The sequence below is a fragment of the Balaenoptera borealis genome (assembly GCF_965194805.1).
Source record: "Balaenoptera borealis genome assembly, chromosome: 13".
Classification (NCBI taxonomy): Eukaryota; Metazoa; Chordata; class Mammalia; order Artiodactyla; family Balaenopteridae; genus Balaenoptera; species Balaenoptera borealis.
The window spans coordinates 17,935,849-17,963,055 of record NC_138870.1 but is presented as its reverse complement, the minus strand read 5'-3'; the positions used below and the strand labels follow the sequence as shown (position 1 = coordinate 17,963,055).

The following is a 27,207-nucleotide window of genomic DNA, read 5'->3' as shown; positions in this document are numbered from 1 at the left end:
GGGCAGGGAGAATCAGTGTTCACCTCAGAAGCAATATGTATCCAGGTATCCCGCCTAGAGACAAAGTATAGGACGTGATGACTGAAATTACAAGGAAATACAGAAACATTTTGGGACATCCGTTATCTTTTTGACATCTGCCCACCATGCCTGAGGAGTTTCCTGATTTTGAGGCGGCAATTCCCACACAGGTGCAGTTATTAAATATCTGTAACACAATAGGGAAAAATCCAATTATTGAGGTAACTTGTATATAAAATTAAAGACAAGTATTTATTTTAAAAGAATTTATTGTATACATTTATTACATAAACAATGGGGAAATTTTTATTTTTCTGCGTTAGAATATATCAAGCAAAGCAAAATCTAGAGAGACAACATTTCATTATCCAAAGAGCAGATGGTCTACAAACTATTGAACCTATAGAACCATCTCCAAGCAAATCCCACCAAATCCAACAGTACCTTATGTTCTTCTCTACTACTTCTAAGTCTAAGCCATCATTTTTGCTTGCTTTGATTATCGCAGTGGTCTCTCAATGCTCAACATGTTTCTACTCTCTTTTCCACAATAACCCAAGTGAGCCTTTAAAAATAGCAGTCAGATTGCATCACTATTCTCAACCTTCCAATGACTTCTCATTGTACTTGGATAAAATCCCAAATCCTCATAGTGGCTTCCACACTATCCATGATGCAGCTCCTGAATCCCACTCTGATCTCATCGCCCAATGATCTTCCTCCTCTCCCTCTACTTCAGCCACACACATGGGTGCCTATGGGGCCTTGGCCAACCCTCAAACATGGTGAGTCTACCCAGGCCTCATGGCCTTCCTATTTTCTCTGCTGGGCAATTCTTCTAGGGAGTTACATGGCCAGCACACACACTTCAGGTCTCTGGCATGCAGTGTTTTCAATAAATGGAAACTCTGGTTAAGAAAAATCTTCCAGTACAACTAGAGATTATCATATTAAGTGAAGTAAGTCAGAAAGAGAAAGAGAAATGCCATATGATATCACTTATATGTGGAACCAAAATATGACACAAATGAACCTATCTATGAAGCAGAAACAGAATCACGGACGTAGAGAACAGACTGGTGGTTGCCAAGGGGGAAGGGTTTAGGGGAGGGATGGAGTGGGAGGTTGGGGTTAGCATATATAAGCTATTATAATATAGAATGGATAAACAACAAGGTCCTACTGTATAGCACAGAGAACTATATTCAATATTCTATGATAAACAATAAAGGAAAAGAATATTTTTTTAAAAAAGAATATATATATGTATAACTGAATCACCTTGCTATACAGCAGTAATGAACACAACATTGTAAATAACTGTACTTCAATTAAAAAAAAAAAAGTAAATCCAAAGTAAAAGAGAAAAAGGAAAGAAAAACCTTCAAGCAGTTTGGGCCAAAGAGTAGTGGCCAAAGATCGGGCTTAGGGGGAGGAAAGGAAAGAAGGAAGAAAAGGAAGGGAAGGTGAAAACTCAGATTTCAGATGGGTGGGTGGTCTTATATCACTGTTGCTAGAGACCAATCCTTTCTGCTCTGAATAAAATGTCAAAAGTAACAATAAACAGAGAGAAAATCAACAAGGATGAATTTGTCTACAGAAGTGTTTGCCTAAGCATTCTTATCTAGTTGATAAAAATACGTAAATATATGTGTGGTTTAATTTTCAGCCCTCTAGGGCTGTCAAATACAGGCAGATTTCATCAGCCACAAGTATAAAGCCATCCAATCACTGTGCCATATACACAACGAGTGTAAGGAAGAGTCTCTGTTTGGGACAGGGATGTAAAGGTGTGATTAGAGGGATGAATCTATTAATGATTGAAGTACATAATACTCTGCACAACTGGTTTCCTACCTATAGTTCCAACCTCATCTTCCTCTTACACCCTACAGGAACCCTCCATTCCAGCCACCTACTCTTTTAATCATTACGCACATTGGCTTGATATCTCGGGCAGAGCTGTCCCAGAACCATCAACCTCCTCACAATTGGATCCCTGACCCCTGGGTCTAGACCTTTTGGACTAGACTTCCTAATACTGGCCTCTATTTGCCCTGTCCTCTAAATCCTGCAAGGACCAAGGGTCAGGAGAGATGGATCCCAATGCAGATGTTATTTTATGATCTTGTGACTGAGACTTTCTCATTTGAAGCTAACATTCCTTAGAAGCAAAATGAGAGAAGTAGATTATATAATTACAAAGTTCCTCCAGCCTATTTCATTATTCTAATTCTGACGCTAATTCTTCCAACAACTCTAGTTCTACTAGCGATGCTTATATTTCCTGTCTCCACACAAAAGAACAAGGGCAGAGTCAAAGCCAGGGATTTGACCGGTGTGGTCTGCTCCTAGGTTGGTCCCTGAGCCCTGATAGGATTGTATAGTTAAGCATTGTCGCAGGCCTGTGGGCACACACTTTAGAGAAGATGTCTTACAGTAGTCTTTCCACTCCCGGTGGAGGTTTGACAACCAGCAAGACAAGCCGATGCATATGTAATTCCATTTGCACCACACATGGGTTCCCATTTTGTCTCTGAACATTTGCATCTTGAGTTGCAATCTGAAAAGAGAGCTCGTTCATGATAAGAGACAGGTTTGGTTCTGAAAAGAAATGTAATGGTATAAAATATTACCTCTTAGTAGGCAGCACCCTAATACTTTCAAAAATCAATGTTCTTGGGTGATATAAATGGCACTGCCAACAACGTTTGCTTTGGGGGAACACAATTGTCATCAGAAATGCCAGCTTCTGATCATTAAATGTGAATCCACTATTAAATAGCTTTCTCTTGAAAGTTATCTTTCTAGGTTTACAACTTCACATGATATCCAGTTCTTGGCTGATGGCTTTTACTAACATCTACTGACTCTAGAATCTTCTAATATTTTTCTATGCAGTGATGTATGAAAATGACTAACAAGATAGAAAAGTAAAGTAAACCTTAAGAGCAATTTATGACATTGCTCTTATTGTGTATCAGTATAATAACAAACTTATATAATATTCCATCTCATAGAACTACTATGGATTTTGTCACCTCAAATGTAAAAGCAAAAGACCTTTGAGATGTCTTCTAGCAGAATGAAAGGGTATTTAACTAGGCCTCCTAAGAAGTCATCCAGGAATATGTCATCTTATTCTCTTCTCTAAGGCATTAAGCTTTAACTGAGACTGTGTTGTAGTATCTGAAAGTATAAATGTGTCTTTGAAAGCCTAGAATCAGGCCACTATGGACACTGTAGGGCTGAGATTTTAGAAGGTTAGAGCTGAAAGAACTGTGGGTGTGATCTAGGCCAACTTCTCATTGGGCAAATCAGGAAAGTCAGGTCCAAAGTAGGCAGATAATTTGCTCAAATTCACGTTTGTTAATGACAAACCCAGAATTAGAACCCTTCCAGGCCTCTGGATTCTGCATTTTTGTTTTGCATCAGACTTATTCTCATCATTGCAGAAGAAAAATTTCTCCCACTATCATATCTAAAGCTTATCTATAGTGTTCCTGTAATGTCCAGAATCAAAACAGCCTTGTGGAACAAAGAAACTCTGGATAACCCCTGGAGAGCACGTTTATTTTATAAAGCCAATTCTTTTATATTACTGAAGGTACATTAAATTTATCACTTAGGGCAATCTTGAAGCAGAAATTAATTGCGTATATGTTTTATGTAAGATGTGTTGACAGTAGAGTTATTTAAATTTTTAGTTATGAGTTTTATCAAATATGCCAGAATGTTTATGCTCAAATGAGATTTTTCTTTCAAAATAGCCATGTTGGGAGGGGAGAGATTTCCCCAGTGATGTTGCCTTTTCTTTGGCTCCTTCCAATAACAAAGCTGCTCTTAAAGGTTAAATCTTTGCCACTGTTGAGAATATTCTAAAAAGACATGGAAAGCAATTTCAAAAGAGGAGTTTTAAACAATGATAGCATTATTGCAGTATAGTTATAGTCTTTTGAGGTGAATTGCTTTCAGTGGCTAGTACTCAATGAATAATTATTTTGTTTTGTTTAAAAATATTTAATCTTTTATTATCATCTGAGTATCCTTTTAATGTAAGTCTCAAAATTTTTCTGTTGTTGTCTACTTACATATTTGCTTTGGCTTAAAGATAGCATAATGTCATAGAAAGAACATTATACTTTGAGGAAGTTACTTGACCTTTCTAATCTCAGTTCCCTTTAAACGAGGGTAAAAAAACTTCATAAGGGCATCTGAAGGTAGAAGTGAGAAAATAAAACTAAGGTGTTTTCTAAACTGCAAAATATAAAGTACTTTACCACTGTCCATCCACCATGAAGATCTTAGGGATAGTAAAAGATGGCACAGGGCTTCTACTCGCTCCAGAATCTTCTTGCAGATACAACTAACATTCTTAATCTACATTGCTCACTGTTACCAAGGCAACACTATACTCCATTAAGTCTAACTGTTGCTGTGATAACTCCTAGAAGCAACGATATATGAACTTTGCATTCATTAATTTTCCTGAACATTTTAGATGGCAAAAGTATAATTGATGTTCACTTAACAGCAGGGGAAACCAAGATAATGAAGAGGATGGAACATGAACACAAGACAGATAGATAAATGTGGAAGGAAGCTGGAGAGCAAGCAGTGAGCAAGAAGCAACTGAACCATCAGAAAACAGAACATAATGTCAGGAGTGTTGGCCTTTGAACCACAGGCGGAATTTTAGGCAGTCAGGCAGATACAATCAGGGAGGCTGGCCTGGCAACTAGTAGCAGCTCAATAATTTTTTTTAAAACAAATAATGTATAGATAGGTGGAAGGATGAAGAGAACTGCCTCTGGGAACTCAGGTTCAGGGTAGAGTGATAGCAAGGACTCTTGAAGGGGAAGGGTGAAGTAGTTTTAAGACCCAGCCTTTAGACTCTGGAAACTAATCACCCACCCCAGGCAGGATGGCATAAGTCTGAAAACATCAATAAATATTCTTATGATCAGCTGCAAAGAGCTAAAGAGAGCTGGAATGTGGGTCACTGGGTTGAGGGATAGCCATTTTCTCCTGAAATTTCCCTTGATTTGAGTAGCAGAGACTATAAAGCATGGCACAGAGACCATTCCAGCTATCTAGGTGTTCAAAGAAAAAAAAATACAATTGTTTCCATGAGTGGCACATCTATTTTGTGCCAGGTAAGTACTAATCACTTTCATGTATATCATCTCGCCTTACAAAACCTTAAAAGGCAGTTATTATTTCTATTTTTAAAATGCAAAAATTGAGGCTACGTTAAATAACTCATACAATGTCACTTCACTAAGAATGGGCAGAGGCAAAATTCAAGGTCTGTATTTTCCACTATCAGGTTGCTGCCCTAAAGTAAGATGTGGATTTAGCATTCTTTATATTTCTCTAACACATTCAGATTCAAAGGAAATGACAGATTTTGGTGACAATAACAGCTTACATGTCATAAGCATTGTCCACTATTCCATAATATCCACTATCCCATAATAAAACATTAACTTCTTTTCTTAGTTACAATGCTTAAAAATTAAATTATCTTATTTTGAAACTCTATCAATAACTTGATTAAACAAGGCAATCTCCTCAGATTACTTAATGAGTGAACATACCCTTGGTAGGAGACTGTTAGTCCTGCCACATCAGAATTTTCACAGCCCAACGCAAAAAGGGAAAGGAATAGGAGGTACCCAAGGACAGATGATCCCAAGTAGAGCTTTGCGGCTCCACACACACTGATTCTGAATTTTTTCATGACTATCCCCCCAGAGAATATTCCAAAGGCCACTGCAGGTATATTGATGAGCCCTGAGGAAAAAGAAAATTTTGTGAATCTCTAAAAGAAATATGAGTACACTCACACAAACTTTCTAAGGGATTATACAAAATTATACAATAGTTTCTGACTTATTATTAACTACTTGGTTAATTTAAGTTATAGAAATATAGAAATATTTAATAATTAGTTAATAGTTACTCTCCTATTTCAAGATGACTAAATTATAACATGATTTCAAAAAAGATTAGTAGCACATTTCAAATATACTGTCAACGTGATTCTCCCTTTCAAGTTCCCTAGGATCTATAAGCTGTCCATGAAGGGCCAGCGTGACGGCGAAGTTCCTGAACAGCATATGAGATGTGCTTCTTGCCTCCCAAAGCTTCTTTTCTTTCATCTTAGGTATTTTTGAGTCATTTAATGAGGTAGAAATATCACATTGATTTCTTCATTGCACACTTTTTCCACTCACACCATAAAATGTGTTGCTCTTACTGTGTTGGTCAAAAAGTTCATTCAGTTTAAAGTAAAAATAAGACATTTTTCATTTTCACCAAGAACTTTATTGAACAACATATTCAGTAACCGAACAAACTTTTTGGCCAACCCAATAAAATGTTTATCATCTAAATATTCCAACTGGAAACATTAGCTGTAATTTATCCTAGCAACTACAATTTGTTTCAGTTTATTTTATATGATTTCTCTTGAATTTAATATTTATGTTTATCCAAATATCAGGAAAGCTACAAGCTAGTTTATTATTATATATTTTAGTATTATTAATTACTATTATTATTTCAGCACACTTGTTCAAGTTAAAGACCCTATTCTTTGTTACTATCCCAAACAAGAGTTATGAGGAATGTGTAAACTGTTTCGAGATGCTCAGCAGAATTACGATATAAACTGGAAACTTTGATTCCCATACAGGTGCATGAAAGCCTTAGCCATTAGGATGAAACAGTAATGAGTTATAGTAATAATAGTACTTTAGGATGTTTTTAAAGCTTTTTTCCCAGTGAAGTAAAAGTCCTGGTTATATCATGGACCCTCACAATATTACTCTAATGTTAGAAGAAATAAGTATTAAGATTTTTATTTTACAGAGAGAAAGAAATGCAAGAAAAATTTACATATTCATATAACCAGTTGGATGCAGACAAAGAAGTAAAATTAGCCATCCTTCTTGGGCATAATAAGAGGGTTTTTTTCCCCTCACAAATTAAGATAGTTTTCCATCACCTCACAGATTTTTAATGTAACTTTACTTGATTCTATAACACATCATAATACAATTCCAAATTTACTATGCTAGCTTAGCCACAAAAATAATAATGCTTTCTCTTATGATCATATTTTCTCAAACAGTTCTCTTAATTATTCCTTATTTGTCTGTGTAACATCTCCAAAAATTGAGAATGATAATCATTGTCAATGATAGTGTTGATGTATCTTGTCTACTTCCTATCTTATTTAATCAAAAAATTTCAAGAAATTAAGCAAAAATAAATAATTGCAATCTGTGTATTAAGAAGGAAAAAGAAAGATGTCCATGTAACTTCATGAGAGAAGTTCATGTAACTTCATAGTGATAGGAAAAGCCTAAATGTCCATGTAACTTCATAGTGATAGGAAAAGCCTAAATGAAAGGTTCATCTGTCTAATCAAATTTCTTTCAGTAGAAATTGGAATGGAAATATTTTAAAAGCCCATACCCTTAAAAAAAAAAAAAAAACCATTTCATCTCATACTTTCTAGTCCCTGACTTTGAAAATTTTTTGTTGTTTATTTTTCTTTCGTTTTATTTGCAAAATTAACACAAGAAAATGCTATTTCTAAACTTTAGAAAGAATGTGACCAACATATAAAAACATGTACGGTAAAATAAATTTTCATTGGATCGGTCGGCCCTTGAACACTTTAGGGAAATTTCTGTTTATTCTTTCCTCCATGTCATATCAAATGCTTTCTCTGAGAGTAGAAGGGAAATGTGTCTTTTTTGTGCCTTTCCCATATTTTATTACAGAAAGGGTCATTCTCCCATAATCCAAAGAAAAAAGCTGAAGGAGAAAAGAGAGAAGGGTAGGAAAGAAAAAGCAAAGAAAGGGAGAAAACATATTTGTTGAATGAGAGCTATGTGCATTTACAATCCATTTTATGTCTTTTTTTCATCTTTATTTTAACCCAGTGATGCATTTCTTTTCACCATCTACAGAAAATCAAAACAAGTGTTAGGGATGTTGAATAATTTACCCACTTCCCTTACTCTGCTGTATCCCATACTTAAAAATGTAAAATTACAATGCACTCAGGAAAGTATCCTGTTATAATGACGTGGAATTACTAAACATTTTTACTTAGCTCTCACAAAAGTACTTGAATTATCTACAGATATGCCAGAAACTATGAGGAATTAGAATTCCAGGCAACCTTTGATAGATGGCTCAAAAAATTCTGATGATGAGTTTGTTTGGATCTCAGAGTCCATTTCAGTATACAGAGTAGGGTCATGGATTAAAAGAAATCAATCAGCCACAATTCAAAAGATAATTATTAATCATATTCTTCCTGACAGTTTTCCAAAAATAATTATGCCCAGTGAAGAAATACAACTCAGAAGCTCAGGGGAAATAATTTTATTCCTGGCTATATCATGTATGTATGTATGTATGTAAGATACATATGCATGATATTGGGCAGGCCATTGAATCTCTCAGAATCTCACATTCTTTCATCTGTGCTAATTACTCTTAAAGATAATTTTACAGGCAAAACATATTTCATTTATTATCTACTTAATAAAGGAATGAGATTACATGTAACTTCATTTCTTTTCTAAGTAACTTCCCCCCAAAAGGCCCTTAATTTTCCTTTATGAAATGAACTTTTCAACTGGAAAATTTTAAAGAAATTTCCCATCATTCTAGTGGGAGCAAAATCAAAGGCCCCCAAATCTCTAAGTGTTATGTACATGTTGAATAATAAGAAATAAACATATACTTAAAGGTATGTTCTTCACTACAATTCATGGGGAGAAGATGGTCTCTTCATTTTGATAAATGAATCTTGACCTCCTTCACATAACACAAAAATACTTTGTATTATGTGAAAATACTTTGAAAAAAATACTTTGAAATGGATTATAACCTAAATGTGAAAGTTAAAACAATCTACTAGGAGCAATATTAAGAAAACATTTTCATAACCTTAGGGTTTGACAAAGATTTCTTAAAACAGGCTCAAAATAGCACTGATGAAAGAGGAAAAGATTAAAATTGGACATGATTAAAATTAAGAAGAGTGAAAAGGCAAATTGAAGTCTGTGAGAAAATGTTTGCAAAACATATATTCAATAAAGAACTTGTATCAAGAAAAAATACAGTATGCCTACAAACCAATAAGAAAAAGATTGACAATCCAATTAAAATGGGCAAATGACTCAAACAGAATTAGCAAAAGATAATGAAATGACCGAAAAGCCTGGGAAAAAATGCTCAACATAGTTAGTCAGCAGATAAATGCAAATTAAGCCACAATAAGATACCATCACACGCCATAAGAATGGTTACAATGAAAAAGACTGACAATACCAAACATTAGAAGGATATGGAGCAATTGGAGCATTCTTACACTTCTAATGGGAGTAAACATTTGCACGACTCTTTTATGAAATGTTTTGGCAATATCTGCCAGATCGAAACATATTCCCTATGATCCAGCAGTTCTACTCCAGGATATAGCCAAGACAAATGAGTGAATCTGCCTACCAAAATACGTGTGGAATGTTCACGCAGTGTAACTTATGATAGCCCAAAGCAGTAAACAACCCGAATGTCCATCAACAAGAAAACAAACAAAAAGAAAAAAAAAAAAAAAGAAAACAAACTGTGGTATATTTATGTAATGGGATATTACACAGCAATGAGAAGAACAAACCACCACTACACACAATAACATGAATGAATCTTGTAGATTTCACTTCCATTGAAAAAAGATACAAAAGAGTACATAACATTCCATTTATATAAAGTTCAAAAACAGGCAAGACTGATCGATAATGATGGAGTTCAGAATAGTTATTAACTTGGAGAAGAACATTGGGTAGAAGAAGTTTTGAGGGAGCCTTCTGGGGAACTGAATTGTGCTACGTGTTCTGGATAATGATCACCACACAGATATATACATGTAAACATTTATCCAGCTGAGCTATACATTTAAGGTCCGTAGACCTAACTGTTGCTTATAAGTTATGTCTCTAAACACAAAAGAAATGTTAAAATAAAAAGAATGTCAAAATTTCATTCCTCTTCTAGTCTTCTTTTTTTTTAATTAATTAATTAATTAATTAATTTATTTATTTATGGCTGTGTTGGGTCTTTGTTTCTGTGCGAGGGCTTTTTTTTCTAGTTGCGGCAAGTGGGGGCCACTCTTCATCGCGGTGCGCGGGCCTCTCACTATCGCGGCCTCTCTTGTTGCGGAGCACAGGCTCCAGACGCGCAGGCTCAGTAATTGTGGCTCACGGGCCTAGTTGCTCCGCAGCATGTGGGATCCTCCCAGACCAGGGCTCGAACCCGTGTTCCCTGCATTGGCAGGCAGATTCTCAACCACTGCGCCACCAGGGAAGCCCTAGTCTTCTTAATGTCAATGTAAAGCTTTGATTGGCATGGATGAGGTGTGGGGTTAAAAAAAAAGCCCTAAAATATCAATATTTCTTCAGGTCAACCATTAAATAATAAAATTAAATTAATTTGAACCAATTAATGTTGAAAGTAAAATTCAACAATGATTATAGCCTTCACATTTAGAATTTAGGGGAAGGACAGCAGTTCAGAGTCAATTAGAATTGCATCTGCTAAGTGCCCATTATCCAGGATTATTATAAGAAATTTATACATCCCAAAATATGCTCAGCTGTTTCCTCACACACACCCCCACCCTGATCTCTTTCAGAGATAGATGAATAGAGCAAGTTTTAAAATATTTTATGAAGAAGAAATGGTTTTAAGCCATTGGAGTCTCCTATCATAAAGGAACATGTCCAAAGGAATAGAATATGTTTTATACTTTGAAACAGTAGCATTAAATAACACCTTTGTGGACTAAAGGAGCTAATCCAGGTTTTAAAGTATCCAATTGCTTATAGGATGGTGGTTTTATATTTGGAGATTCTGGTTCTTCTTCATTCAACTTCTCTTTTTTTTTTTTTTTTTTTGCCCTTGAATATGTCTCTTATTGGCTGTCCTGCTGTGCTAGAAACACAGTCCTTTTAAATAACCCAAATGCCAGGAATCAGAGAAGTCTTTCAACCCTGAGCAAACACAAACTTTGTTTTGCAATGCACACCTTTTAACCTGTCTGAATACTTACCTTTTGTAATCCTAGAAACTGTTCAGGTAAAATGGCCACTGTTATGAGGTTTCAACTACACTTGAAAGACAAATATCCAGTACTAACAATCTCCTAATAAGATGCATATTTGGTCTATGTGGTATTCTCGTGGTCATTCATACATAGTTCTGAACAATTTTTGCTACAAAGTCGTACCACAGACTAAATATTTTACTCTGCTAGATTTTTTCGCTTACTTTTTGAAATGCCATAAATTACCTTCAATCTAAATATTGGAACAATTTCTCTAAAGTTACTAAGGATTAACAAGGCACAGCTGAGATTGCCTATTGGAAAGCAGGAAGGACAGAGAAGCATACCGATAACAAAGTTGGCCTTAGAGGATGACTGCCCATACTGTTGCTCAATGTACTTCGGTTTATAAGTCACCATGCCAAATAAGGAATTGAACTGAACAGTGCTTGCACACAAATATAAGAAGTACACTGGATTTCCAAAAAGACTCTTCAGTGATGGCAGAAAATCTGTGAGACAAAAATAGCATGGAGTAATTAAAGACAGTGTCACACTTGGCAGAAGATACAGCCATGGCATCAGGGCTTAGAGGCTGAGTGTCATTGTCATGGTTCTGAGGAGCATTTATAGCATTGTACACACATGCACTCTAGATATTAAGACATTGGCACAAGTCAAGGCTGAGTTCCGGCCAGGCTCAGATCCAGACATAGGCACTCACTTCTACAGGCATAAAATCTAGATTATAAATTAGAGTGTCAGACAGGAACAGATTCCTCTGATGTCGGTAGAAGACACGAGGGATAAGAATAGTCCCTCACCACTGAGCTGGGAGTCATGGACAGGATATTAAGAACTTGAGTTTTCTGGTCTCTCTCCTTCCAACTTGGGTCATGGGTGCAGAGAAGGGAATATGAAAGTTATCTCCAGTTAATTATTGTTAGAAATGAGCTTTGGCATTCTCCCTTCTTCTTTTATGCAGCGAAACAGAAATGTGAAAATTTTCTATAAATGTTAATATTGCTGGGCCAGTTGAGGGGGACCAATCTTTCTCATGGCCACCCATTTCCACGTGGAGGGAATTCACTAGAACACGTCTGACCTTTGGCCCCATGCTACACTCACTCCTTTGATCACTAGTGGGACACATGCACTGGTGCACATTTTCAAGTGGGTGGATGTCATCTGTTAAAAGGCCACAAGCCCTGAAGATTCACTCTTTTCCGTCCACCCAGGTGAATGTGAAACAGCCCTCCCAGGGAGGGGCAGTTGCAACGTCTACACTGAGGAGGTGTAAAGGTGGGGACAGCAGCAAAGAAGGTTACCAAGGCTTTGGGTCAAGTTCTTCAATCAGTTTTCCAGTAATAAAGCTGACTTTTTAATAATCTTCATTTCTGCTTCCTGTACAGTTTCTGTTTTTTCTGAACACATGAAGTGGAGAGAGGGGTATTATTTATAGATCGCCTATAAAGTTTCAACAGGAAAATGGAAAGTGTTTCAAAATCAAGGAGAATCTGGCTCACCTCTTGCCATTTCCATGATTTTTGCTTTTTCTCCAAGAGGTGTTTGGTAGTCCGTGTGATCATCCATAATAAACTTAGATTTCTCAGAGGAGGAATTGGAATCCTCTCTGCGCCGGGGTCTTGGTAGACTCTTTGGTAAATACCAGAAAGGCACAGCTGCCAGAAGACTTATGCTTCCTGCTATTAGATAACCAAGCCACCAGGCACCCACCCACTGTGGATCCTTTGGGGTGATGGTTATATGATCTGAAAAAGAGGGAGGGTGGCCAAAGAGCATATACAGCAAAGCTAGTGTGTTGAAGAGTCCTCTTTTTTAAAAAAAAAATCCAAACGTTACCTCTATCACATCATAAAAATACCTAATAATTCATACATAACCTTTTCTAATCTGAACATTATTGTTATCTTGCTTTTTGAAGGAAAGAGGGTGTTTTCAGAGCATGAATATTTCTCCTTTTGTTTCTTTGATTAAAAGTATAGAGTCTACATACTGGAAGGGGTCTCACTCTGCTCTGGGCTTCTGTCTGGACCCATGACAGGAAAAAATCAACATGTGAGAAAGAATTATGAGGGCTTAAAACCTTCTGCCAGCTACCCCACATGAGTACCACTTTCATCTGATTTACATATTGAATGTTTGTCTAAGACTTTACTGGAAGAAAAAGTTATGCCCTATGCCCTCTGGCCCAAATCTAGTCTGAGCCACTCAGAATGTTATTTATTAAATGATGATTGAGAATACTTCAGAGCTATTCTAGGTCCAAAGCAAGATTTGTATATGTAATTAAAACATCAATATCTAATCATCATAAAATTTTTGATACTATTTCTTATTTAGCTAAAAAGTAAGCATTGACAAAGTTTTTTAACCAAATCAAGTTTTTTTTTCTATATAAGAACCTATGAAACATATTATTATACTCTACAATATTCTATGAGAATCCTTTGACAACTAGGCTCAATTGGTACTACGTTATACTCACTACAGTGTCTTAACTAGTTTACCACTGCATGTGCATTTCTTCCCTTTCACAATATTTCTCTGTACCACTCATCACACCAACACTTTCTTATCTATATCAGTCTCCACGACCAGATTTTAAACTTCATGAAGTAAAGGAACGCAACTATTGGGTTGGCCAAAAAGTTCGCTCTGGTTTTTCCATAACATCTTACAGAAAAAGCCGAGCGAACTTTTTGGCCAGCCCAATATTTTGTTCACTGTGGTAGAATATCACTTGAGATAGAGTAGATGTGAAATAAATTTGGTAGTAATAACGAATAAATAAAATTTTTGGAATGTATATTCCAGTTTATTTGATTAAAAAAGGACAACTAGCCCAAGAGTTTTGCATTCTTTTTTAACACACAATAATCATTTATAATACACACTAATGACAATGCAATTCCAGAATTTATAAAAATGAAACTTGTTTTCTTGTTTTTTAACTGCTTTCTAGGGTGTCTTTAAAAAAAACAGATGAATTTTATCTATGTCAAGGGACTACATCTTATATAAGGAAAGAAACAAATTAATAACTATGGAAAGATGAGGCCTCCATTTATTCCCTCCACAAGCATTCGCCCAGAAGGAAAGTTAGTCTCACTAGAATATGCCTTCTACTAAAAAAGACTTGTACATTAACTAAGGAAATTTTAGTTGCCAGAAGACTTTCAATCTTTGGCCTTTCTGACAAGTCCAGAAATATGTTATCAATTGATGTGATGGAGTAAATGTTGATTCACCTGAAACCAACAAGAGCCAACAAGTAGCCACAGCTGTTAGTCTTAACTAAGCTGGAATGCCTTTGAACTGGGAAACCAGAAGTGGAAACTGATACATCCAAATAACAAACTATGGGACATCCGGTTCTAATCACCACCTATTTTTCATATTCCATACACATACAATCACGTGTGATGATTGTATCAGGAATAAGTTTTCCATGGATTATTTCCATTTTATGAAAGACTACCATCCTGTCATTTTATAAAAAGGCAATTTGGTATTTTCTATACTATTCCTATTAAAAAATTACAGTAACTAAACAAAGTAAATGAATAAATAGAAATAAACTCCCTTACCTAGATTTACAAAGCCAACGTCAACATACAGTTTGGCACATAATGAGCCTAACAGGAAGCCAAAGATTGGTCCTATAATTGCAACCGTCTGCACACACCCTGCACCAAAAAAAAAAAAAAAAAGCAATTTCTTTGCTCTTGTAAATTAATTTTTAAACAAGAAATGTGCATAAGATCCAGTTAGTCACTGAAAATGTTTCCTCAGCTCTTCCCTTAAGTGTGCTTGATTTGTCAATTTTTCAACCTCATTGAATCGGAAATAAATCCTCCTCGGTGTTGGAAGAAGAATGAACATTTTTTAAGGCATTAATTATGTCTTAGTAAGAAAATAACACTAAGACTCTGAAGAAGTTAATTTCCCCAAATGGAGCAAATTTTACTCCCTAGGATTAGATTCCCCCTAGTGATAAAAATCAGAATTATACTATTTTGACAATCTTTCAAAAACCTTTTATGGTCAGTTAAGCATAAAACTTGTTTTGACATTAAAATTGATTTCTTCCACGTTAATGAAATGTGCTTGCATTCAGAGCTTCTGGTGGGACCATCAGCAAGTGCAGTAACTATGCAGCCAGCAAAGGAGCTAGACTTGGGAGAGAGGAGAGGTGTCCTCTGGAACGCTCACGGCGCACCTGGGCAGCTTTCACAGGTAGGGGAAGCAGATCTCCCAAATGACACCATTTCTAGTAACCAGAAAGATTGGTCTTCCTTGCAAAATATCTCCCATCTGCCTTTCATTTCATCACTGAGCTTATGCACATATCCCTGGGAGAGTGATTTAAATTAACTGGAGGAGTAAATAGCAGTTACCAGATCCTTTTCAGAATAGAAGAGAGGGCAAAGGAGAGTGAGCAAGCTCTGAGCTCCTGGACCGGACGGGGACACCCTGACACCTGTGTGCATTTATTGGCTGCAGTCTTTCCTCTGGTCCCCAGAGTAATTGCCTAGCATGTGCCATGGAGCTTCTGTTCCAGTTCTAGGTCCTAATCTATGCTGCAGTTTTCCATTAGAACTGGTGCCCTGTTTTTAACTACAGCATGCTTGGATATCATCAGAGACCTCTGGAGTTCTGTGTGAGTAGTCAGGGCAGCACTATTCCATGGACCTACCTACAGCCCCCTCAATGAATTTAAATCTTGTCCTTCTGTCTCTGAGGGTGAGACTCTCAAAAGGTCAGAAACCCCAAAATCAAGACTAATGTATGAAACAGAACAAACTTAACTTCCGAGACATAAGAGGCACTCAATAAATGCTGCTTCCATTCGTTTACCTTTGGAGTTTGCTATCTTTTGGGTTTTGTGATTTTAGCTGCTGGTTTATCTGCTGGGGTCTGTCCAGACATATGGTTGGCTCAGGCCTTGCTCTTGTCCTTCTTCTGTATCCATGAAGATACTTGCACAAGTCATATATCACAGCAGTTGAGCTCACAGATATTTTCTTTTAATCTGATATTCTTTCCCTAATGCAATAGGTCCTTCTAACTGAAGTTTCTTCGCTATCCAAATCCTCAGTGTGGACTTCAGAAAAATGTGAACTGAATAAAGGAGTTGGATATGAAGTATAAAACCTTCCACACTCTATTTAGTTGAGAATGAAGCTGAGAAAACCAGGTACCCTGTATCCCAAGAAGATGAATGAGGTGGGCATTACCAATATAGAAAGCCGCATTGTCCTCATTAGCAAAATCATCAAGGTAGGCGATGCCCAGAGGCTGAATGGGAGTTTCTCCAATGCCACGAAGAAGGTTCCCCAGGAAGACATAAGCCCACATGGAGGAGCTGGCATCAATTTCACATTCTTGGAAGGAAAGCAAATGAGGTTGAAATTCGATCGCTATCGAAGTTAAACATTTATTCTGCATGTCTACAAGTTGTCCTAAAGTTGCATTAGAATGCAGAAGTGAAATTTGCCATAAACCTAAGTTGATAGGAGTTTGAGCAAGATATTTTAGGCAGTGTAAATCCCCCAGAGACCAAGGAAATCTATTGTTTCTTGTTCCTGTCCCCTTATTTCTTATTTTCTTTCTTTTTATTTCATATTTAGAATGAATTCTTTGAATTCCTACACTCCAATAACATTCAATATCCTGTCTGGGACAAAATACAAAAATTTGAAGAAGGCTTTTCTCACCTTAATCTTCAAACTTTTCTATTTTGCAACAGAAGTCACTTGTAATTTTATTGCTGAACAAGTTTTATCTGAAATTCAAAATTTTATATGGGTGATACTTCAAATTTGAACAGCATTGCCTACAGTTATAACTGTTCGATAGTGAATGGCCATGTTAAGGGCTCACGTTTCAGAAACAAATTCATATAAAAATTTAAAACCTTATATGCCTTAGTTGTATAACTATTCCAACAAAAAGAACCTTTTGACAGTACTTTCAGAGGGAAATTCAAAGCAAACAATTTTAAAATGCTTTCATAAAAGTCATGTCTTAATATGAACATGTGAAGTAGAATAATTACTCCCATGTAATAAATTAAATATACTTTGAAGAGTTTGGTGACTTTAATAAAAGCAATAATATTAACCATCTCTAAAAATCACCACTTCTGGATGCTCCCTTTCTGCAAGGCACTGGGCTAAGTGGTTTGCAGACATTTTCAAATTGAATTCTCCTAATAATCCTATGAGGCAGGAGATATCTTCTCCTCTAGTAACCTTGAAAGTAATTTTTGAAGGTAAAGTATGGGTTATGAAGAACTGGGGTGAACGCTTTTGTATAGATGAGTCAGACTCTGTGACAGAAAAGATTACTATGTAGTCGTGTTGCTTTTAGTTCTGATTCTGCCTCTTCTAGAAATGTAGCCAAGTGACCAGGGATTTTTCACTTATCTTCTCTGGATTTCTATTCTACTTCCCAAAATATAATGGGGACTCCTTTTTAGAAATTGATTCCAATGTCAGTTCCAGCCCTGACATTTGTGGGGTTCTTTGCTTGTTGGTAGAGGAGTCTTGTAGATAAGTGTAGACACCTTAGCTTTGTGCTTTCCAGTACAGCGGCTACAAGCCACATGTGGCTATTGAAATTTAAATTAATAAAAATTACATGAAATTAAAATTCCATTTCTCAGTCACACTGGCTATATTTCAAGTACTCAATGGTCTTGTGCAACTAATAGCTATTGTACTGGACAGTATAGATACAGAACATTTCCATCATCACAGAAGTTCCTGTGGAGAGCTCTGCTCTAGAGTATTTGGGTGAAATGGGGTTTGTGCACAAAGCATTTTTGAGAAGAGTCCTCTATTTACCCCACTAACCCCTTTAGGATAAGCCTTGTGTCCGCTATGTCTAACATCCGCATAAATCTATGACTTTAAGGGAGCAGGATCTCATCTAAAGGAAAGAACAGGATCGAGTTGTGAGTCTTATACTCTGTACCTGACTAATAACTGATCTCTTTACATTAAAAAATTTTCATTCTCCACCCTAAACCCTATATCCCTCTTTTTAACATTAAAGGCTTAAATATTTCCTAATTAGTTGTATTGTCATTGATACCATGTCTCTCCCCTGACTGTCAAAACCAAGAACAAAATAAAATATCTTCAATGACTGTACATTGTGTACAGGTGAAAGTCCAAATTCTTTAGCTCATCTCCTTGCCTCTTTATATGGACCTGAATTAAACTTACTATCCATTATGTTCTTATATAAACAAGCCCTCTGTTCTCATCCATTGATTTTTATATGCCCTCCTGAGTTTATCTATTACCTTCTTTCACATTTGCTTTTTCTTCTGGAATGCTTTCTTTTCATATAGCATGACAGGGTAAATCTGTTGACATGTTTATGATCACCCCATTTTCACCCCTCATATTTCAATATTTCTTTTAATCTTTTGGTCCTTCCCTTCATTCAAACAGCCAGACTTCTCAGAAAAAGGACATCTCAGAAGAAAGCATTAATGAGGATGTTAGGGGAGTGAAAAGGTTTTATGGTGTAGATAAAAGATTTAGATGAGGAGCAGGTATATAAAGAAGGACTTCCACACTGCCTCTGTAGAAATGGATTCCCCAGCCTAGGGGTAGTGAGTAAGATGAGGGTGGCGGGGAGGAGGTATTGAGCATATTTATGCTAAAAGGCTATGGAGAGAGGATTTGACCACCTGCCAGTGCAGCATCCCAGAGACATGGCAGACACCTGTGGGTAGATTCATGGACTCCATGAGTGAAGAGAACCTGTGCCACTGTGGCCAGGAAGAACTCAGGGAGATAGCAAGATCCCGAAGATCAGATGGCTGCACAGTATAGCTAGGTATCCCTGCCCCTGCCTCTTCACAGGGTTTCCAATGCCTAGAGTAACACAGAAGAGATGGTTCCCATGCTCCCAAGGGGGGCCCGCACATAGCCTTGCTTTGCAGTATGGGTGAGCCATGTGGAACTCCGGATTTGCTAACGAAATTCCCCAAATCCTCTCTTGTGTGGAAAGTAGAATTATTTCCATGTTTCCATGACGGTCACTTTTGCATCAGAGAGAGCCACTGTGCTAAAAAGGACACGAACATGGACATAAGGTGACCCCAAGATGACATGTATGAACAAACACTGTGGCCAGAGGGATTTTAGATATTTAGGCTGACAGGACTACTGATAACACTAAGACATCCCCTCCCATAATTTTCTCCTTTACTATAATGTAAAGCTCCCTGGAATGTAAGCAACCCCTGGGAACATGGATAGAGGTTAGGGACAAATTGACTGAGATTATGTTTTTGCCATTCTGATGAAAAAGGGCTGAACACAGAAATCAAGTTGAGTTTGGGGGAAAAATATATTTCTTTTATATCTGAGCAATGGGCTGAGATTTGTACATGCTAAACTAGTTTTACCCTGTTTCACAGCTTGCCTTGTTTGGAACCACTGGAAGCTTTGCTCAGTCACCAGCAATTAATGCCCCATCTTTCCATAATATTTGATTGTCTGCATATTTTCTTAGGATCTCATCTCTGCTTTATATTCTAGGAATTTTTATGGCACTATAATATCTCAACTTAAGTAGTAAAGCTTCTGACAGCAAAAAATCACATAGATACTTTTTGTTCATATTAAAGCACCTATAACGTCTTTAAAAAGAGCTTGTTTAGTCAAGTAAAAAATAATCATCTTACCATTATTTATTTTGGATTGTGATTTTTCCATAACTGAGATTGGTAATGGACTGTTTGACCCCAGGAAACATGGAGAGATGCTGAAAGTGGAATTGGAGAAAGGAGGATACCTTTCATATCTGTACCTGTATAAAAAAAGCATTTTCTTTACTACGAGCTCATTTAACATCATGCTAAAAATATTATATGTGTACTACTTGACCCATTAGGGGACCTGGTTGAGTTTACAGCTTTCGCAGAATCTGAATCACTAAACCAAACCAGCATTTAGTTCACAGATATTACACCATATCTGAACCAATTACCCAGTGTCATGAAAGAAAATAAAAGAATTATTTAGAGAGGCTCATTTTAATATAAAATAATGACTGTAATCACCTACTCGATTGGTGAAAAAATATCCAACACTCCGTAAAATCATGATTATCTCTAAAAGCAATAATTTAACAACCATGGCCATTGGCACACTGTACTTAGAGTTGTAAATCTAGTAGAACACCTGAAATGTGGTTTCTAGAGGACTGATAATGATACATGGGCTTTTTGAACCATTTTTCCAGACAGTATCCTTTTCCTCTTCAGTTTATTAATCTGGCTCTAAGTTATTTGTAATTTCACCCTTTCCTCTGTTATAAGGTTACCATAGCAGCTGGATTGAAGAGCCAGTGCCGAATGGTAGGGCTGCGATCATTCTATCTACGGCCCCACAGTGCCATACTCCCCCTCAAATTATCCTTTAGGGGCCAATTTCTTTGCTCTACATGCACCCTTCAGAGTAGAGGTAACTGATAAAAGGACATCACATCACCTTGATTCTCATTTTGTTCAGGCACTATGTGACTAAAGGCTAATAATCATAGTGATGTTTGAAATATCAATAGTAAAAACCTATTCAGCATGATAGGGACAAGATGTATTGAGTTATTAACATATTCAGATTGATAAATCGGTTACCTTATTATCAGTGTTGCATAACATACACCTCAATGGGTCTATGAACCCCACTGGAAAAGTAAGAACATTTTGTATGTATGTGAGTATTTAAGGGAAGAGGTTCATAGTTTTTGTCACTTTTATCAAAATGGGTCCTTGACCAAAATTGGTTAAGAACCACTTAATGAGGATAACTTTTTAAATTTCTAGCTACAGAGGAGAGCATTTAGTATTAAAATCATGGTAAATGTAATTTTCTTTCTTTAATATAATTCCAGAGATACCAGAGACTATTATAATGCCTAAAGACTCTTTAAGATGACTGTCAATAGCAATTATGTAGTATTTTGAAAATTTTTAATTACTTGAGCTTTCAGTTTAATCTATCAAAAGGCAGTCACTGCACACATAATTATTTAGATTTTGAATAAATAGAATTTTATGTAAGTGCCGCCTTTGTCACTAATTACTATATATGACACTGAGAAAAATCAATTAACCTTTCCAAATTTCGGTTTTCTTAGTTGTAAAATGGGGACTATAGGTACGGTCTGTGCCTATTTAGGCTCTATTGGATGAGACAAATGATTGAACAGGGGACCAATGTTATAAATGATTTTAAATCAGGGATATTAGTTCTGACCTAGCTTCCAACCCCGACTGACACAATCTTGACGCGTGAAGTTCTACAGTAGCCTCCTAAATAGTCTCTCTGCTTTCACATTTGCCCTTCCTGAGTTATTTTCCCAATCTGTAGTCACTGTGTCCCTTTAAAAATATGTCAGATTGTGCCATTCTGCTCAAAACTCTCGTCTGTCTTCCCATCCCATTCTGAGGAGGTGAAGTCTTTGCAATGATCTGTGTCCTCACTACCCGAGGTGTGGTCTGCAGACCAGCAGCATCAGCTGAATCTCAACCCCAACCCCAGAGCTACTGAATCAGAATCTACATTTTACCAAGAGCCTCCGGTGATTCCAATGTCCATCAGAGTTTGAGAAACAACCTTGACATCTCCTCTGTACCCCCTCTCACTTTCCCCTTGCTCATCCCTGCAGTAGACCACATGCCTGACTCCCTCCTCCTGCAGGAATGTCTCATTCACTGTTCATTTAGCCTGGAATCTTCTTTTCCAGATGTCTGTATGGCTCTCTCCTCATCTCTTTCAGCCCTTCACAAAGGTCACCATCTCAGTGAGCCATCCCCTGAAAACCCTACTTTAAACTGCAACACTCTGCACACACTTATGTGTCTCCCTGGGTTATTTTTCTCTGTAGCACTTAACATTTCTGGCATATCTCATTATTTGTCTGTTTATTTATTATCTATCTCTTCCTAGTAAGATCCGTGAGAGCAGAGATTTTTGTCACTATTCTATCCCCGTTACCTAGAACAATGATCAATACATATTTATTAAATTCATGAGTTAGATGCGTAAAATAGATAGCTAGTGGGAAGCAGCCGCATAGCACAGGGAGATCAGCTCAGTGCTTTGTGACCACCTAGAGGGGTGGGATAGGGAGGGTGGGAGGGAGGGAGACGCAAGAGGGAAGAGATATGGGGACATATGTGTATGTATAACTGATCCACTTTGTCATAAAGCAGAAACTAACACACCGTTGTAAAGCAATTATACTCCAATAAAGATGTTAAAAAAAATTCATGAGTTAGATGAACTAACACACATAAGGCTGAACACAGTCTGTTGGGGGTAGTCCCTCAATAATTGATATCTATAATTAATATTATGTTTAGTTGCACACTGAGGGTATATCTGCTAGGCAGACAGAGTACACTCCTCGTTGACAGAACAAAAATTACATTTTGGACAAGTACCCAATTAGTAACTAATGCTGTGAAAGTTTGGAAAGAAGTAATTGTAGAAATCCTCAGTAGACAGCAAACTTCATGAAGGAAAGAACTGTGTATGGGGGTATTTTTATTTCATTTTGTGTTTTCCCCATTACCTGGCACAGTACCAGGCAAATGGCAGACACTAAATAATTGAACAAATATATCTTTCAACATATAAAAGGTGGTTGATACGAATCTGTGTTTTTCACCCTTTGTCAGCACTAGCCTGTCTGGCTTCTCTTAGCTATACTTCTCCTTCTGGTTTTCTTGTATTAGTATGTTATATTTGTCATCAACTTGAAGTAACACTATTATTAATCTCAATGCAACACCTTTGAGACAAATCATTGCTATCTCTGGTTAAAACCAGCTGGCTTAATTATCTGAGGAGGGTTGAAAACAATACACAACAAGAATGACACAGCTCCTAGTTATGTCAGGAAACTTGGTAAGCATTTTACCTGTGTCATTCCATTTAATATTTGCAACATTACAAGCTAACTATTATTTTTAATACCTATAATACCTATTTTAAGGTATTATAAACTGAGGCCTAGGAAGGTTAGATGACATGCCCAAGGTCATGTAGAAGAGCTACTGATGCACTGCAGAATGAGTGAGGTCAAGGATCAAGGTTTTATCTAGCCTCTGAACCTACTTCAAATTTCAATATTTTTAGTAGTGGAACTCTTTTCCCCCACTCTGAGCGAACTGTTTCATGGAAGTTCAATGATTAGAACAGATAACACAGCTATGGATCAATCAGGAGTTAGGTGGATTGGAGACCCTTTTCCTCAGCCTTCTCCTTTGTCTCCTCCTTACCCACTGGCCACATATAACACCTTTGCATAACCTCAGTGATCTAAGGAAATTTCTGCCCTGTGGAAAGATAGCCAGATAGGTGTCCAAAGAGTAGGCAGAAGTCTTGAAGCCACAGATCCCTCTTCATGTAAAGACAAAGGGGCCAGAGAAACCACCCAAATAGATAGGAAAGATCCCACACGGAGGATTCTGTGAACTATCTTTACAGATTGGACACAGAAGTCAAAATCAAATTATATTTATATAAGTGACCTGGGAATCCAAGAAAAAGTTTGAACCAGATCATTTCTAAGTCTCTCCAGATCTAAAATGTCATGGTATGATGGTCTAGAGTGGACAGTCATCAAAGAATTACTTGATATATATAATGCTGGTTTTAAGAATCCAGTTCTATAATTAGAAGACACCTAACCCCGAGAAGGTCACCAGACTCTCTAGGTTATGGTCCTTAGCTCTAAAATTAAAAAAAGATAAAATATGCTCTCCTGCCTCACAGGTTGTTATAAAGGTGAAATGATACGACAAAATCTTTGGAAATACTAAAGTTGTATGCAAGAACTAACAAATTACTAACAAAAGTATCAACAGTAAACTTCAGTGTTAAAGAATATAAGCACCCCACTTCTACTGAGAAAGTTCTATGAGATAATATTTGAACATCGTATAGTTATTTCAGTTGGTCATGTATCCCTAAGTCAATGATCTGCCAGTCAATTGTACCATGATCCAGCATACTGTCTGTAGCATTCATTTATTACCCCTTTGACACTCATTTGACATTTACCACATAATTTATTACTTTCTCTTTACTTATATATTTTGCCTCCACACCTAAGTTAAAGCATTTGAAAGAAGGCATAATCGTGAAAATTTCCCTTTAAGTTTTGTTGACATAAATACATAGTAGTATATTGAAAAAATTTTTTACAGATTATTAAATCATAAGTAAAATTGTAAGTATTTTGAAATTTTGCCCAAAGTGGGTGTAATAAAAATAAGATATAAATTATCATGGTTTAAGACAGGAGTTATTTTCTTAAATTTAAATAATTAATTGTAATCATCATACAGTTGTTTGTTAAGGCAAGAAAAAGATGTTTGCTTTAGACTTACTGCTCCATGAAGAACTGAGGCATTGCAATGAGCAATGTTCCAACGCCCATGATTAGGCACCCTGCTCCAATTATTTTTGGCCTGTGAAGTTTGGCTCCAAAGTAGCTAACAAATGTTATAACTAAGAGATTTCCTTTGGGGAAAAGAATAAAATGTTCATAAGTTAGACAACTTAGAAAAAGTCATCAACATAACTAAATGACTATAACTAAATGAATGAATGTCTATAGCAGGTTTGGCAATGTTTTGTTTTGACTAAACCATCTCCCACTATCTTCCCCATCATTTGTCTTTCTTTCCTTTAATCTGAGATGACTGTTGAACTATCTTCAGATTCATTATTTCAATCATCTCATCCTTTTATCAAAATATTGATATTTTTATAAACAACCCTTCTACCTTGTTTTCATCCACCTTAATTATTTGTCCATTTAAAGTGTTTTATCAATAAATCAAATTGTAGAAGGCTTCCTTTAGTTGTTCTCTTAAATTTTCCTTGGTGATTTTGAAGTAAACTTTATTATTCTTTCTTCATTTGTTCACATTTTCTATTAAAACTTCTATTGGTTTCCCATTCGCTCTTGAAACATACATCATATAGTATTGCTTTAGCTGATATTCCCGAAATAAAAAACAAACACAACTGTACCTCACTTTAAATGAAATCAAATTATGAAACGCATATTTATATAATTTTTATAAAAATATAAGATTCAGAATACAAATAAAAATTACTCCACATAACTTCAGAAATACATCAGTTAGATAAACTCAATGTATGCTCATAATACAAATTTTATAAAATAGAAAGTCTCCATAAATTATACCCATCTCTTTTTTAAAAAAATAATTAAAGAATACATTTTTTGAAGGTGGGACTTAAGCCTTTCTAAAATATCTCTAGTGAAGGATGTGATAAATTACTTTTAGTTGATGATGGTGTTAACTGATTAAACATCCTTTAAGGAAGATTTTCTAATGCCTTGCTGTGCACAAAAATTACTGGAAAGAAGTGGTGAGGGAAGTAGAAACGTTAAAAATGCAGAATCTTGACAGCTCTAAACAGTTTCTGATTTCATGGATGGGGGAGGGGGATGCAGGCCAAGAAATCTGCATTTTTAATACTAGTTCAAATGTGTTGATGGAGATGGTTCCTGGAACACGCTTTGATAAACATTGCTTAGGGTCTTAGATTTCAAGGGGCTTTAAAGTTTTAGCTATTTGCATTTGGAATATTTAGTTTTTAAGGACTGTGGTGTTAGATAAAGTAAAACTTAGCAATTATCCAGCTATTGATTGTGATGGCTGTTGGGTGGCCTTGCTTTGATGTTCTCAATGTTTTCAATTTTCCAGAAAGAGTAGTTTCCTTACATCTGTAAGCAATCATCTAATGTACTACTGTTTATTCACATTGCCAGCTTTAGTCAAGTGCAAAAAGAGCAGCAATTTTTATAGCCTTGAGGGCAATAACAATAGTGAAAAAAGCTTGCTCTAGTCTACAGTGGCTCCAGGCTTTATGGCTCCAGGAAGAATTAAGCTCTTTTGAATTTTCATATCAAAAAAACTTGAGTATGAAATTTCTCGTTTGACATTTAAGTATTTAGTAGAAGAAATTTTGTACCATATTGATAATTATGTCTATAGTTTTGCTAATGTGTCACAGTAAATAAACCAAACTAAAGTGAAAGTTGACTTTCAGTTTATAGGTAATGTGTCCCCACCACCACCACCATTATCTCCCTCCCCAGCTCCCATACCACCAACATGTCACAATAAAGGATTCATGTTTACAGGCTGTTTCTATGTTACATTAGTGGGTATGCCAAACACTACATAATACCATTTGAGCTTCTGTGATGTCTATAGAAATTTTTGCTTCCTTTATTTAGTATCTTTTCTGAGTTCTCAGAAGATATACTTAGAAAATAAATAGTGATGTATAATCTTTAAAAAATCAAGTTGGATATCAATATTCTTTCACATCTACTACCACTAACTTCTGAAAAAGACAACAGGTCCAGAGAGGTTTACAAATACATTTTATCAAATTTTCAAGTACTAGATTTTCTCTCTTTCTCTCTTCCTCTTTTTCTCTCTCTTTCTCTCCCCACACCCACACACAGTACTTCAGATAACAGAAAAGAAAGCTACCCAACTCATGCTATAAGACCAATATACCCTTGCAATTCAAACTAGACAAGGACAATGAAAGAAGAGACCAAATGCAGTTTATTCTAGGAGTGCAAGGGTACCAGCAAATAAGAAACAAATCTGTTCATTAAAGCTCTATATTAAATAATGGAAGAGGAAAAATTCCATGGTTATCTTGAGAGATGTAAAACATTAATATAATTAATCATTTATAATAAAAAATCTGAGCAAATTAACTTTTAAACTGTATCTATCAAAACTGCACAGCACAGATATTGTTTAATGGTGAAATTTTAAAAGTATTTTCATTAAGTTAAGATACAAGAGAAGGATGCCCCCTGTCACTACTTCTATTGGACATAGTGCTGAGCCCAATGCAATAAGGCAAGAACAAGAAATAACAAATCTAATAATTGGAAAGAATGATATACAGTTGTCTTCTGTTTCAGACAAT

General features: G+C 36.3%; 1 protein-coding gene across 6 annotated transcripts in view; it reads right to left on the bottom strand.

Moving 5' to 3' along the window:
• Positions 1-27,207, bottom strand: part of SLCO1C1 (solute carrier organic anion transporter family member 1C1) — a 62,445-nt gene that overhangs the window by 11,085 nt on the left and 24,153 nt on the right. For all 6 annotated transcript variants that reach the window (XM_082351976.1, XM_082351971.1, XM_082351972.1 and 3 more), the window contains 9 exons: positions 24,603-24,735; positions 19,884-20,008; positions 16,414-16,560; positions 14,764-14,862; positions 12,679-12,924; positions 11,500-11,664; positions 5,622-5,817; positions 2,460-2,625; positions 24-208 (listed from right to left, as the gene is read on the bottom strand). In XM_082351976.1, the coding sequence (XP_082208102.1) occupies positions 24-208; positions 2,460-2,625; positions 5,622-5,817; positions 11,500-11,664; positions 12,679-12,924; positions 14,764-14,862; positions 16,414-16,560; positions 19,884-20,008; positions 24,603-24,735 (1,462 nt within the window). The remainder of the gene's footprint in view (positions 1-23; positions 209-2,459; positions 2,626-5,621; positions 5,818-11,499; positions 11,665-12,678; positions 12,925-14,763; positions 14,863-16,413; positions 16,561-19,883; positions 20,009-24,602; positions 24,736-27,207) is intronic.